We start from the raw sequence: 12,774 nt of genomic DNA on the forward strand, positions 1-12,774 counted from the left end.
TCGTCATGCGGCGCGGTTACTCAGTAATAACGCAAGAACCTGGGAAGGAACATCATCGTAGTGGATAACAAAATGGCGGAAGTGAAAGTACAAAATCTTCTCCGTTTATACAAGCTTAGAGACAAGTTTGACGCTGTTATTCTAGCTGTTCATGCTTGCCTTGTAGAGCGAGAATTCCGCTGTATCAATTCAGGGGAGGAGGTGAGTTAACAGACAGGGGTAGTGTTTAAAAAATTGTCTCGAGGAAAAAAATACAAGCTGACTCAATGCAAACTGCAAACGAGTTGCCACATTTTTATTTGTTGATAATATTTTTATACTAGGTGTTAATGAAGTACTTTCCTTGCTCTCGACTAAAGAACATTTATTGCACCATTTTTCTGAAGTGATCTTCAATTCGGACTTTTGTTTCCCCTGCAGAGAAACACACAACAAGAATTTGATTTTGGAGAGACCCTTCCCCCCGACTGGAATTCACTTGATGATGTTTATGCTCTTCAATATCGCAGAGGAAACTTTAACTCTGTGTACATTTTAAAAGCCTTGAGGCTGGGTGATAAAGTGATGCTGTATCTCATGGTATGTATCCTCCACACAAGAGGTTGCAACTATTTGATTGAAAGATAAACAATTAGGTTACAAAATTTCGATGAATGGTTTTATTTTCTATTTCACATTCTATTGAGTCTTATTATATTGTTGGCAGCACCCTGGGGCAATATGAAGCAAATCCTGTGTTCTAAATGGCTACCTGATAATCTTGCCCACTCGCGATCTTGCAGGCATGTTGCCCATTTAGATCTAGCAAAAGAGAAACATTGCATAGAGCAGACTTAAAAAAGTTCATAATTTTTGGACAATGTCTGCAATAGAGTTGCAAAAAGTGGCAGAAGTAGTTAAGATAGAAATCATAAACAACTCTTGTGGGTGCATTGTGCTACAAACACAGTTGGCTTTCTTTCCTGGCTCTTCAAATAAATTAGTTACTCTTGATTTATAATAAAGCAAAATATTTTTGCTGTATGATAAATCCTTTATTGGCCAAGCTTGTTTGGCATTTTTATTGACCTTGACTTTGTCAGAGTCTGTAAAAGTGCAAAGAGAAGGACATGGCCAATATCCAGCCATCTTGACTTCATGCTTGGTCAAAAATGCACACATATTGTAGTGAACCCTATATTTCTCAAATGTATCTTGCTTTCACTCTAATTTTACCTTGCATAATTTGTCACACATCTCCCCACCCCTCCCTAGTAAAAGTATTTCCAATCAATTTTTTTATATATGGAACAAGACACCTCTGCAAGAGGCCCTTTCTAAAAAAACTGTAATTAAAAAAAAGCATTACAGTTATACCTTTTTCATTTTTGTTGTTGCAGGTGTCATTTGTTTGTTTTTTCCTTGAGGTTAATAAACTTTTTCTCATGATAAACAACACTAAGCAGTGAAGGTCACATCAAAAGTGCATTGAGTTAAGTTAGATAGGGAACTGACAACTAAGATGTTTAACATAATTTTTATTAATTTGAGTCGAAAGTGTGCAACAGTCGTAAATTCACCAAATTCTACTATGAGCACTAGGAGAACATGTTAATGAACAAAGGAGTAATAGCATAAGATTGCTTCAAGTAAACTAGTGAATTCTTTATCTAGGAAGAAGATGAGTCCAAAATGTTTGACGCAGAATTAGATGTGGATAGCTACACTTCCACATCAGCTGAATACAACTGTGCACAGGGAACCCAACAGATGGACAGGTTTGTCTAAGAAAAATTTCAGAAAAGACTTCCACTTAATAAATCATCACTTTGCAAGTTTTGCATCTTGTCTATCGGTCAGACTGCATCCATCACCATGTTTTGTACATTCATGACTTAATCATGTTTAAACTATTTCTTTACTTTAAATGATTTCAAAGATTTGGCACTTTGAAAATTTTAAATGCAAGTCACTGACTAGCATGGTAGCACTATTTCAGTTACCATTGACAGCACAAGCAAATTTATTTTTCAACAAAAGAGAAGCATTCGTGTTTACTTTCTGGTACTACCGGTAACAGATCAGTAATTTTTAACTATAATTATTTTTATCTTTTGTTATGTAGAATATTCAGACGTCTTGATCAGTTGAAGACAAAAATATTCAAAGAAGTTGTTGACAAATTTACTTCAAGCAGCAGAGCAGGTTCCAATGAGGAAAGAAGACAGAACAGAACAGATAATCAGAGGTACCTACTGATAAAGGGACCTCAATAATCATTTGTTCACAACTGCAATTATATTTTAACAAAGTATATATGAATGAGTTCATTAATACACCTGTTTCATAGGGAGCAACCAAGCAGATTGATTGATGATGACCCACTGAGAATACCTCCACGCAGACCACCAGACTTTCATGGGGAATGGTAACAATCATGCTTTTAAATACTTTTAAATTGTGTGATTTGAGTCATTTTGTTTGTTTATGGAAAATCTGCAAACTTGGTTGACTTGAATCCCTTAAACAAGATCCAATTTCCCTTAACCCATTTTTCAGTCATTTATTATCAGCTAACTCAAACCCCCATTAACTTGAACCTTTTTTTGTTTCCCTTGGGAGTTCAAATGAGCAGCGTTCTACTGTAGTTTCAAATGAATAAACAGTCAGTCCATCATTCTATTTAACAGCCACATCTCCACAATGGAAATGACTACCAAATTAAATGTGCACAACAAATTTCAGTTGTTTTTTTTCTTTGGGATGGGAGGTTGTTAGGTTGTTTTGACCTCTAATGATAAGCTGAAGGTTTCTTTCTTAATTATTTATCAACTACTTTGTTTATGTATCATTGGAATTTTGGGTTCATTTAAAGAATAGGCAATGATAATTTTTCTTTCTCCCCAAGGTAGGCATTATCCATTTAATTCAGTTGTACTATACAGAGTTTCTTAACTGTGCAAATGATTTTCTTAGGGCACCACCAGTTGGGCCTTTTGGATATGGTGATGGAGACAGGTTCCCTGGATACCCAGGGTGAGTTATTAGAATCTGAACTCTTCATGTATCATTTGAGCTGCACCGATTTTGCAGAAGTCATGGGTTCAAATCCCATGCAGGCCTGAATTTTTTTCAGGCCTTATTGTTGCTACTGCTTAAGTAGTGTTCACTACTGCAAAGATCGCTTCCATGTTCATTACTCTGGTTTACAAGGACTGTCATTTGCAAGTTATACTTAACAGTCTGTCAATCTCCTCTAAACCTTGTTGAGTCAGCAAGATGGTGACATATTCAGCCGACCGAAGGGTACCTTACTTTGTTGATTTCCAGTGCTTTGGAAAAACATTCATCAAATGGCATGTTGTAAAGTGGTGTTTTTTACAAACTGTTCAGCGATCATGTAAAAACATATTCAAATAATTACTCAACAGTGAACATATTATTATTATCATAATGATTATAATTAGTTTTATGCTCTAACCAGTGGTAGTGGTGGCATGTTGATGGACCCTTTTCGTGCAGGAGGTATGGGTGGGGTAGGACCTGGAAGGCTTGGACCACAACCCCTCCCAGGACAGTTGCCAAGGTTTGATTAACTACTGTAACAATTTACAATAGTCCGTATACTTCTTATTCAGTATGTTTTGTGTAATCAGTCAGGCTTTACTTTCAAAGGCAAGATCAATACCACAAGAGTCAGTAAATGAAAATGGCACAATAGTCAAACGATAAATAGTATATATTGTCTTGTCATTTTGTGTCAGTTTTTTTTCTTTTTTTTTTTTTTTTTTTTTGATTTTTAAGTAGGTTTTCTTACAGTTTTTAAAACTACACAGATTTTAATAAGTGGTTTACTTTCACACAGTATTGTATTGTTACAAAGGGGGCTTTCATTAGCATCCTCAGTTTTCTGTATTCCCAGACACATGCTGGAGGTACAATGCACTGCTGGAACAATTCAAAATATCCAGGATACTACCAACATTTACCTTTCTGCCTGTCGAATTCCTTTTTTTTTCTTCAAAATAATAAATTCAAGTAAAATTATGTTCTAGAACATGCTGTCTGTTCTTGTTTTAGAGGGGCTGTCCCTCCAGGTGCCAGGTTTGACCCATTTGGACCAGTACCTCGTGGAGGATCACGCACTGATCCTAGGTCAGGAAGATTTGCTGGGTGAGTTTCCATAAACACTAATATTTGTTGTGTAAGGACTGTGATTGTTGTTTACAAGGTTATTTCACTGACAGTTGTATAAAGAAATGATTAGTTCAGGTTGTTATCGTTCAAAAAGTTTTGGGGTGAATCACCCCTTATGAAGGCACCAGACAGGAGTGTCAAAATCTTGGGTCTATGAATTGTAACTTCTTTGGTTACATTCATTAAATCTGTAAACCAGAGTAGCATCAAACCATGTCTGATTGTCCACCTGGTTGCCATGTGAACTTTAATATATTGAAAAAGTTTGTCAGCATGTCTATTACTGGCTAGAAGGTCAACAAGTTTTTCACAAGCATCTTTGTGCAGTTTGTATCTGAGAGAAACGTGTGAAATGATGTTTTTCTTTCACTTTCATGACATTCCACAAGTTTTTTTTTAATTTTAAATCATACCTTTTTGCCTTTTGTTTAGACCTGACCCAGATCACTTGCCACCACCAGGATATGATGACATGTTCATGTGAAAATAATGTAAAAGATTTGGTTTTCCAAGCCTAGAATTATGAAGAATCAGCTTGTTATTTCTAAGTTAAACTTAGTTTTATGTGCCTGCTTTAGTTTTATCTGCCTTAATATTTTGCGCAGGTACTGGTACATATACAGCTCAAACATTTTATAAGCCAACATCATCAATGATAATGATTAGGTGGAGTGTAGGGAGTTACAACAAGAATTTCTTCAAGTAATGCAAGGTTGTTTTGTAGATTGGAGCTGGCAAAATTCTCTAGCTTCAACATCATTACAGTTGGTAGCCTCTTCAAGCTTTACACATAATTAAATTCACAGCTGCCCATGAGAGTGTGTTAATTATTTTATTTTCTAGCTTTGTAAAATGCATGAATTCCTCTCCTGGGGGTCAACCGTTGCCCAAACACCCAGACAAAAGGCTGTACATCAGCAGTTACTCACATAGCAACCGGTGTTTTGCAGTGCATAAACATGTTTTCAGTGAACAAATATTTTCCTCAACATGTAGACCTCCTTAAAGCTGATTTTACCCCTTCTCCAGCAGCAAAAATCAGACTATTAACTCTCAAAATATGAGAGCATATTTACTCAGCTAATTAAGGTTTCTTCTCTTGGGTTTTTTTTTTTTTTTGCTTAGGGTTTTTTTTTTGTGATGGCTTGCCATGAGAGTTTCTTGGTATATAAATTTCTTCAAAATTTTCATTACCTATCTGGGAGACACACACCGCTGTGAACACACACTGTAACACAAAATTGAAGCAGGTGTTTAAAAATCTTTATTCCTCCCAGTTGTTTGGTTTTAGTTACCATTTACACATATACCTTTACTTCATAGAAAAATACACACTACAGTAGCAATCAATAGTTTATAAGCAGATTCTCATGTACAGCAATAAGTGAACGTATATCGGTGAGGGAAAACAATTTTTCAACCATTTAGGAATATTTGTTACACTGCTCTCAACCATGTTGCAAAGTTTCAAAGAGGGAATATTTTAGAGGATTTAAAAGTTCATCGTATTTCCATTGTATTTACATTTTGACTATTTTGTTTACCCTGTAGATATTGCTTTGTGCAACAGTGACTGTTAGCAGTGTGAAACATAACAAGTTGCTCTACTCAACCTGATCAGATTTCATGCATTTATTACACCCCATATCTAAACTAATCTAACACTAATTTCTTCCAAAAAAAATCATAATTGCAAGCCTTGAGGGATTTTTGGAAGTACATGTATGATTGAGAACTCGCATACCAGAAAACATGGTACAGTTTAGGTGCTGTTATTTTCTCCAATTTTTTTGGCATAAGGTAACCAATTTCTCACAAGACCAAGTAAAACATGCCTAAGCATGTGCATCAAGGAGAAAAATTCAAAAGACTGGCGGCACTATAAAGGTATTGTTCAGTTGAAACATTGAAGCTGCTCAGAAATTACACTTGTTTCAGATGCACATGGTCATGCACGATTCTTACACTTACAACTGATTCTTTGCCAAGGTGACCTTATTTTTTAGATTACAATATCAAACAAAAAAATATTTCAAACTGCTCTTCTACATTAACCCAAAATAACTACACATTCATATTCATCTGCAATGAAAGGGATATATCTCATTTCTATGTAGTATCTGCACAATCAGAAATCCTTACATGAGCTACAGTTGTGCACCAGAGCACCTGAAGTTAGCCATTTTTTGTCTTTTCATTTGCACTTAGGTAACAAAAGCAAAATAAGCAATTTCTGTTATGTGTTCAAAAGCGAATTTAAATGAACAAGTAATTTTGTGTGTTTTGTTTACTACATTCAAATCATTCTTATCTTAGATTCCCTTCTCTTTGATTAATTAGATTAGAGATGGAGTTTTGGCCCAAAGTAAAATACAAGAATTGCAATGTAATGTCACTGATTAACAAAAACCAAAAGTAAATTTCTAAGCTTCTATGGAATCAAAATAAATAGCAATATTTAAACAATTTGTGAAAGTCATACTTTAAATATTTGAAATAATTCTGAAAATAACAATCTTCATTACATTGTGGAGGTAAAATATTCATGGAATGAATGATGTGTAAAAATTGTACATCCTACACTTAAAATTGTTTAAACTATATTAGTTATACCCAACCAATCCTCACATAACTCCATCAGAAATCGGTGTACAACATCCACAAAGTTTCACAGAATCCCCTACAAACAGAAGAGTTTATGACCAGATACAATAACACTAGGAAATGATCTACAGAAGGAGGAAAATACAACCTTGATAACTTCAAAAGCATGTGAAGGAAAATCAACACTGATTTGTGGTTGGGGATGCTGTCTCCATTTAATGAAATTCTCCAAACTACTTTACACAATATTATCAAAAGCATACTTCTGCGTAAATGTAAGAAAAGTTAACTATACATGTGATGAATACTAATTGCAAATTCTTGTTCCAAATAGATCTTGAGAATGGAATAAATGAATGGATTCATTAGAGGTCTAGAACACACAGCAGAAAAAAAAATTGATAGCAATTAAAAAGATGCATGAAAATATAATTACTATATCATTATAATTATTGCTTAACATTTACATATTTCTTAGAATTTTGTTTCCTTCCATCATATCGAAATGTGTCTACAGAAGCACATGAAATACATGTACATAGCTGCACTATAAAGAAACAAATTTTAGCATAACTGCTTTCGTGATTGAGCAATTCCATTCACCTGTCCACTTCTAGTGACTTTTATGAAAATCAATGCATTTTTAGTTGTTCAACTCTTCCAGAAACAGGATTTAATTCAGCTCACAACAATATTTATACTCTTAAAACTGAGCAGCCACTATGTATGATTACAGAAAATGACAAAAACTTTGAGAGCAAAAGGGTTTGCATTTCCCTGTTGCTAAAAACAAGACAGAGGGGGAAAAAGAAAAAAAAAGGGAGATTTTACATATTTCATAACCTTCATTGTCTTAGCTGCCATTAAAATTTTTGCCAGTCAGACTAAAATATCAAGAATTGTAATTTTTGAACCTAGCTACAGCTTCTTTGCAATTTTAAATTCAAGCACCTAAAATGAATTTTCCTGAAACCTGATCATTAACTCAATAAAATGTTCGATTCCATCACGAATGCTGTGCCTTTGCCTTACTGAATGCAACAATTAGCACTTCCTTTCTCTTTCAGTAGTTTGGAAGGCTTGTACTGTTCCAGATAGTTGAGCTGTTTTGCATTAATGGCCCCTCTTCTTCGTCTGAAAGAATTTGAGAGAAATTCACAAATTAATCAATTTCAGAAGGAAAATGCCCCCACAAAAACAGATTCACACAACATTGGATACATTCCAAACCCCAAAACATGAATCTTTCTCTGCAACAGTTTCAGTATGATGCTCTAATCTTCAGCATTGAATGCACATGCTAGTTTTCATTGTTGGTTAAAAGAAATGTGAATACTAGTAATTTCCATTGAATACTATTCACGTATCTAAAAAATTTCAGTTTCCATCAGCTGTAATCACAACATCTGTTTCAATGAGTGAACAATAAGGTCAAATGAGTAGGGAAAAAAGTTGTAATGTGGCCTTGATACCTCTGTTGCAATCACTGTCAAGGGAATATTGAATAATAAGTTGAAAGAAATATGAGCAGTTTCAATTCCATTCTAGCAAATAAAATATCCTACCTTGAAACTTAATACTGAATTCTTGAAAGACAAAACTGAAAATGAAAGCCTCAAAACTTGACTACTGATACTCAGAAGTTTTCAAAATCAGGGTACAAGTTTTGTGTTGAGACTGTCAGCTTCCATTTGAGCCATAGAGTAATTTAGTGTTACCATACCTCCTGATAAATTCCACAGCATCTTCATATTTCATTCCACTTTCAATAAGAGCTAAAGCTACAAGGACTGGTGCTCTGCAATTGAGAGAATGTTCAATGAGTTAGCTTATAGAATGCAACTACATGGAACCTACAAATCATTTCAAAAAATTCTGCAAAACATTTTATGTTACTGGTATTGAATCCTAAAGTTTAAACTCATCTGCTTGGCTATGCTCTCTGTGCTTGGTTAAGCCATTCTGTAAGAAGCCTAACAGTACATAATTACAAATCTACTTGTTCAAATCTTATTCATATTTGAAAAGGTAGATTTGTACAAGGACAATTACAATTCTTGCTTTAAATTGCTATGCCTGATAATTGCTGATTCAAGCTTGCTCATCATCAACCACTAGCTGACAGAATATGACTTTTCACCCTAATATCAGTATGCATATTCTCCATACTGTTCTCTATACATTTCCTAAGGTGCTGACAAGGAGAATTTGTTTAATTATAAAGAGCTTCTTTAGTTGATGATCATTCTCATTATTCTTGTAACCTTAATTTTAGACTGAGGGGTGATAATGTAAGGAGAATTTAGATGCTAGTCAATCTTAAGGGTCATAGGGTAAATAGCTGATAAATTATGTCTAAAGGGGTAAGTTTCAAAAGAAACTGTAGTACTGTGTTGGTGGGAGAGTACAACAGGGCGATTTAGTATTATCAACCAAGTTGATAACATAAATCGGCCACCATAAAGAGTTTCAAAGCTGATGTTTTCAACATTAGCCCTTCGTCAGAGCGATTGGAGGAATTGTGGGTTATGTGTGTGTTTATATGCAGAAAATGGAGCTACACTAAATTGTGTCTGTCCCAAATGTTCCAGGTAATAACTCAATTGCCAGGTTTGCAAAGAATCAGGGCGGGGTTGTTCAAAGCTGGGTTAAGATATCTAAAAAAGGCTTTTGAATAAAGGAATAAAGAAACTGGGATTAAACTTCAACCCTTGGTTAGTATTCATCTGCCCTCAAACAACTGGACCTAGAGGCAAATATGAGACACAGTTGACAAACCTGCCCAGTCCAGCAACACAATGCACTGCAATGCACGATCCTGGCTTTTCTTTAAACTTTTTCTTAAGCAACTGAAGCCACCCATCTACTACTTCTTTAGGTGGGGCTGCACCATCATCAAAAGCCCAGTCCTGAAAATTCACATTAAAATATTCTTATGATTTGACTTCTTCAATCAAGATTTAAAAATTATCTGCATTGTCTGTCAAGAATCTCTTGTGATTTTTAACCCTTTCCATCCTGACATCATCATGCACATTACTCAACCTATTCTATATGTTTCCTAAGGAGCTGACAAGGAGAATTTGTTTACAATTACAAGCTTCTTTAGATGCTGATCATTTCCTTTCTTCTCATGACCTTCATTTGAGATTCAGGGGTGACACTGAGGAGAATTTAGATGCTAATCAATCTTTGGGGTCAAAAGGTTCAATTGGCTAAAAAAAAGTTTGGTTTTACACAAAACAAAATCTTGTCATTTATATTTTTGGCTATACTCATTATCTGTCAGCTTAAAATTGTATATTTATTGTAAGGAGATATTCCTCTTTGATTATTCCAGAAAGTAAAGGAGTAACTTTGATCATTGAACATGCCCTCCATGTAGGTAGATTATTCTGTTTATGCATGGCAATTGTAAATAACACTTCTAAGTTGTGCAAAATGTCAACAACCTTCTCATGAAGAAATCAACAATTCAAACCGGTTCTAAGACATTAGCCGGTTGCCAAGTCCTGATTGTTAGGATGTACATAATCTTAAATGATCTTGGACTTTGGAAAGCAGTAACATGACTGTCACATGATGAAAATCTAGATTACTTCAAAGTACTTTATTGGCCCATCGGAGTTAGTTTCTAAGGATAAAAATTATACGTCCCTGATCCAAGGCTCAACTTGTCACAATGAGACTTAATTCCTCGTTACATTTAAAGAAAGATGTGTAATTTTCCCAATAACGGCCCAATTATTTTTCAAAAGTTTGTTAAATACTACTCGTCGATACCGGTATATTCGATTCTCTCTCATTGTTAAACAAATTCAGCATTTCTATCTGGTCTGACCGCCTTTTGACGATAGTTTACGAGTCTGTTGTTCGCAGCCGGTAAAGCCGGTTTTCATACTCGCTATTTGCTTTGTGAGCCAAATCATCGATCTGCGAAATGCATTCTTACTGACAAATACCCAACGAAAGAACTGAGAAAAGACAAGAAAAATCGCAACAATTGAAAAAAATGAAACGTCATATTCAATAAATAAGGTGCGTCAAGTCGAAACCAAGGAAAAATACGCGGGTAAAAATCTGCTGGTGACAACAGAGTTCATCCAAATTTGCCACAACACTACACTTTCGATTTCAACATCACCAGTTCATGTTAGTTTCATTGTTCATTTCAGGACGAAAGGTGCGATATTTAATAGATTATTAAAAGCGATGATCAAGTACAAGAAAAACCATAAAGATCAGAATTACTAAGTGGGTTTACTACATCAAACAGCCTCTAAAAAATTAGCATTGCACACAATGAGGACACAAAAATCAAAAACAAAATGGCCACGCCGTTTCATGAGGAAATCGATTACATTCGCATGTATTCCGCAACCTTCGGAAGTAAACACCAATATATCCTGGTTATTAAATTTCTCCTTAATATTGTATCATCGAGAGAAATAGTAATCAATCGGTTTTACCCACCAAAACATCGATTCCTTGCTTCTTCAACTGTTCGATGTTGTATCGGTTCGCACACCCGCACTACAACGTGGGCATCGTACCTCTTAAGATCCTAAAGAGAAGCAAGGAAGATTCTTTAAGATTCAGTCTAATTCACATATCCATCAACAACAACAAAAGGCATTTACCTCTATATACCCGAGGCATGGTCGCATCAGTGGGACGATCGGTGATCAAAAACTTCATGTGCTTATGCTCCACAACGACAGGGCCGGGTCCGTGTAAGGATCTCCCTTGGTTGTTAAGTACTCGGGTTCCAGAAGGCATTTTCATGTCTGTCATTTAATTCTGTTACTAACAAATTTTTCAATTCCGCCAAGTTTCAATAAAACTCGCCGTTTCCTTACTGTTATCGAAAGTGAATTGGGTCAACCCATTCACATTAAACTCGCCAATTCCTCACTCGTGTTGTGCCTGACACCAATCTCCACTGTCAATGATGAACTCCATAAAAGTGTGTGCACGACTGCCGTAGGCCTATGAATAAAAGAATTCATCAGCAAATCTAGACAAAGAACATTCAAACATGTAGACGTTCGAACGACGGCTTAATTCAAGGGAGTGTCGGAAAGCCTTAAAGCCTCGGCATAGGGAAATGTCGCGAGATGATGAATGAATTCGTTAGCGAAGAATGGGTTGCTATCGAAGCGAACGGCGAAACTCAACTGAACGCGCGAATCCCTCAATTTTGATACCATCAAACACATTCACAACGATCAAGACTTACTGGACTGAATCTCCACATTGAAATCTGGCTACTCTATTCAACTCTTCCCTTCCAAACGGAAGACTAATGGCTCTAAGGACTACACGCAGTGGCAAGGAAATATTTTAAGCAGTTGCACAATTTGAGTGACTCGTGACGTAATGCAAATTAGACGCATGCGTAAAATATCACGCGCAGGTCGCGCGGAGCCAAATTACCGCGCGCGAGATGATGAAAGGATGAATTTTTTGCCTTTTTTGGGAATTTTCATCCGCACATTTTTATGTTTACTAGAATAATTGGTTATACAGAAACAAAATATATTCCATTCGACCAAGAACTGGTTCATGCTTGTTCTTTCCTTGTTTTTGCTTACCAGTGTTTGTGTTTTAGCTTCCTTTTCCGTGTTAGCTTTGCAGAAGATAAGTTTCATCGGACAGCTGACACACAGCTGAAAACTGATCACAAGATTGTGCTGATAAAATACTAGTTGTTAGCCGTCAACCCGAACCGCGGCTGCTGGTCTAACTGAGATAAATACTTTCTTGTACTGGAGTATGTGAAGAAAGACGAAGTGTTTTAATTTCTGATTAAAGCCGTCTTCGCCTGATAAGAATTAAAACGCAGATAGCGATGCAAAATACATCTTATGCAGACTTTAAATTTCGTATGCATATCGCAATATATATTTTCAGAAATAGCCTTATAAATTTTAAGTTTTAATATAAAACCGCCTAACAAATACTTTTGATGGGGGCCTGGATGCGAGATAAAGA

General features: G+C 35.7%; 2 protein-coding genes across 3 annotated transcripts; one reads left to right on the forward strand and one right to left on the reverse strand.

Annotated features, from left to right (window-relative positions):
* The first annotated feature begins 66 nt into the window (after nt 1-66).
* On the forward strand, nt 67-4,992 carry LOC131779400 (proteasome inhibitor PI31 subunit-like). 2 transcript variants are annotated; one of them, XM_059095944.2, is made up of 9 exons: nt 67-201; nt 421-579; nt 1,654-1,757; nt 2,105-2,227; nt 2,330-2,407; nt 2,956-3,015; nt 3,464-3,565; nt 4,060-4,152; nt 4,609-4,992. In XM_059095944.2, exons 1-9 carry the CDS (start codon nt 73-75, stop codon nt 4,658-4,660), a joined length of 900 nt encoding a protein of 299 aa, XP_058951927.2. In that variant the 5' UTR covers nt 67-72; the 3' UTR covers nt 4,661-4,992. The 2 variants fall into 2 exon arrangements, with proteins under 2 accessions (XP_058951927.2, XP_058951928.2); XM_059095945.2 differs by lacking the exon at nt 3,464-3,565.
* A 425-nt stretch (nt 4,993-5,417) lies between these two features.
* On the reverse strand, nt 5,418-12,148 carry LOC131779401 (protein tyrosine phosphatase type IVA 3). Its single transcript, XM_066166707.1, is given in 7 exon segments — nt 5,418-7,914; nt 8,504-8,578; nt 9,559-9,689; nt 11,254-11,296; nt 11,298-11,344; nt 11,431-11,769; nt 12,020-12,148. Coding segments are annotated over 6 exon segments (546 nt in total). The 5' UTR covers nt 11,575-11,769; nt 12,020-12,148; the 3' UTR covers nt 5,418-7,808.
* Nucleotides 12,149-12,774: the final 626 nt, after the last annotated feature.

Source organism: Pocillopora verrucosa, chromosome 5 (genome assembly GCF_036669915.1).
Source record: "Pocillopora verrucosa isolate sample1 chromosome 5, ASM3666991v2, whole genome shotgun sequence".
In the NCBI taxonomy this organism is placed as follows: domain Eukaryota; kingdom Metazoa; phylum Cnidaria; class Anthozoa; order Scleractinia; family Pocilloporidae; genus Pocillopora; species Pocillopora verrucosa.

What these genes read in the sequence shown, in the direction of transcription:
- LOC131779400 (XM_059095944.2), top strand. Translation starts at nt 73, where the DNA reads ATGGCGGAAGTGAAAGTACAAAATCTTCTCCGTTTATACAAGCTTAGA. An exon ending in GTATCAATTCAGGGGAGGAG is followed by an intron (nt 202 to 420) that starts GTGAGTTAACAG and finishes TTTCCCCTGCAG; the next exon opens with AGAAACACACAACAAGAATT. An exon ending in GGAACCCAACAGATGGACAG is followed by an intron (nt 1,758 to 2,104) that starts GTTTGTCTAAGA and finishes TTTGTTATGTAG; the next exon opens with AATATTCAGACGTCTTGATC.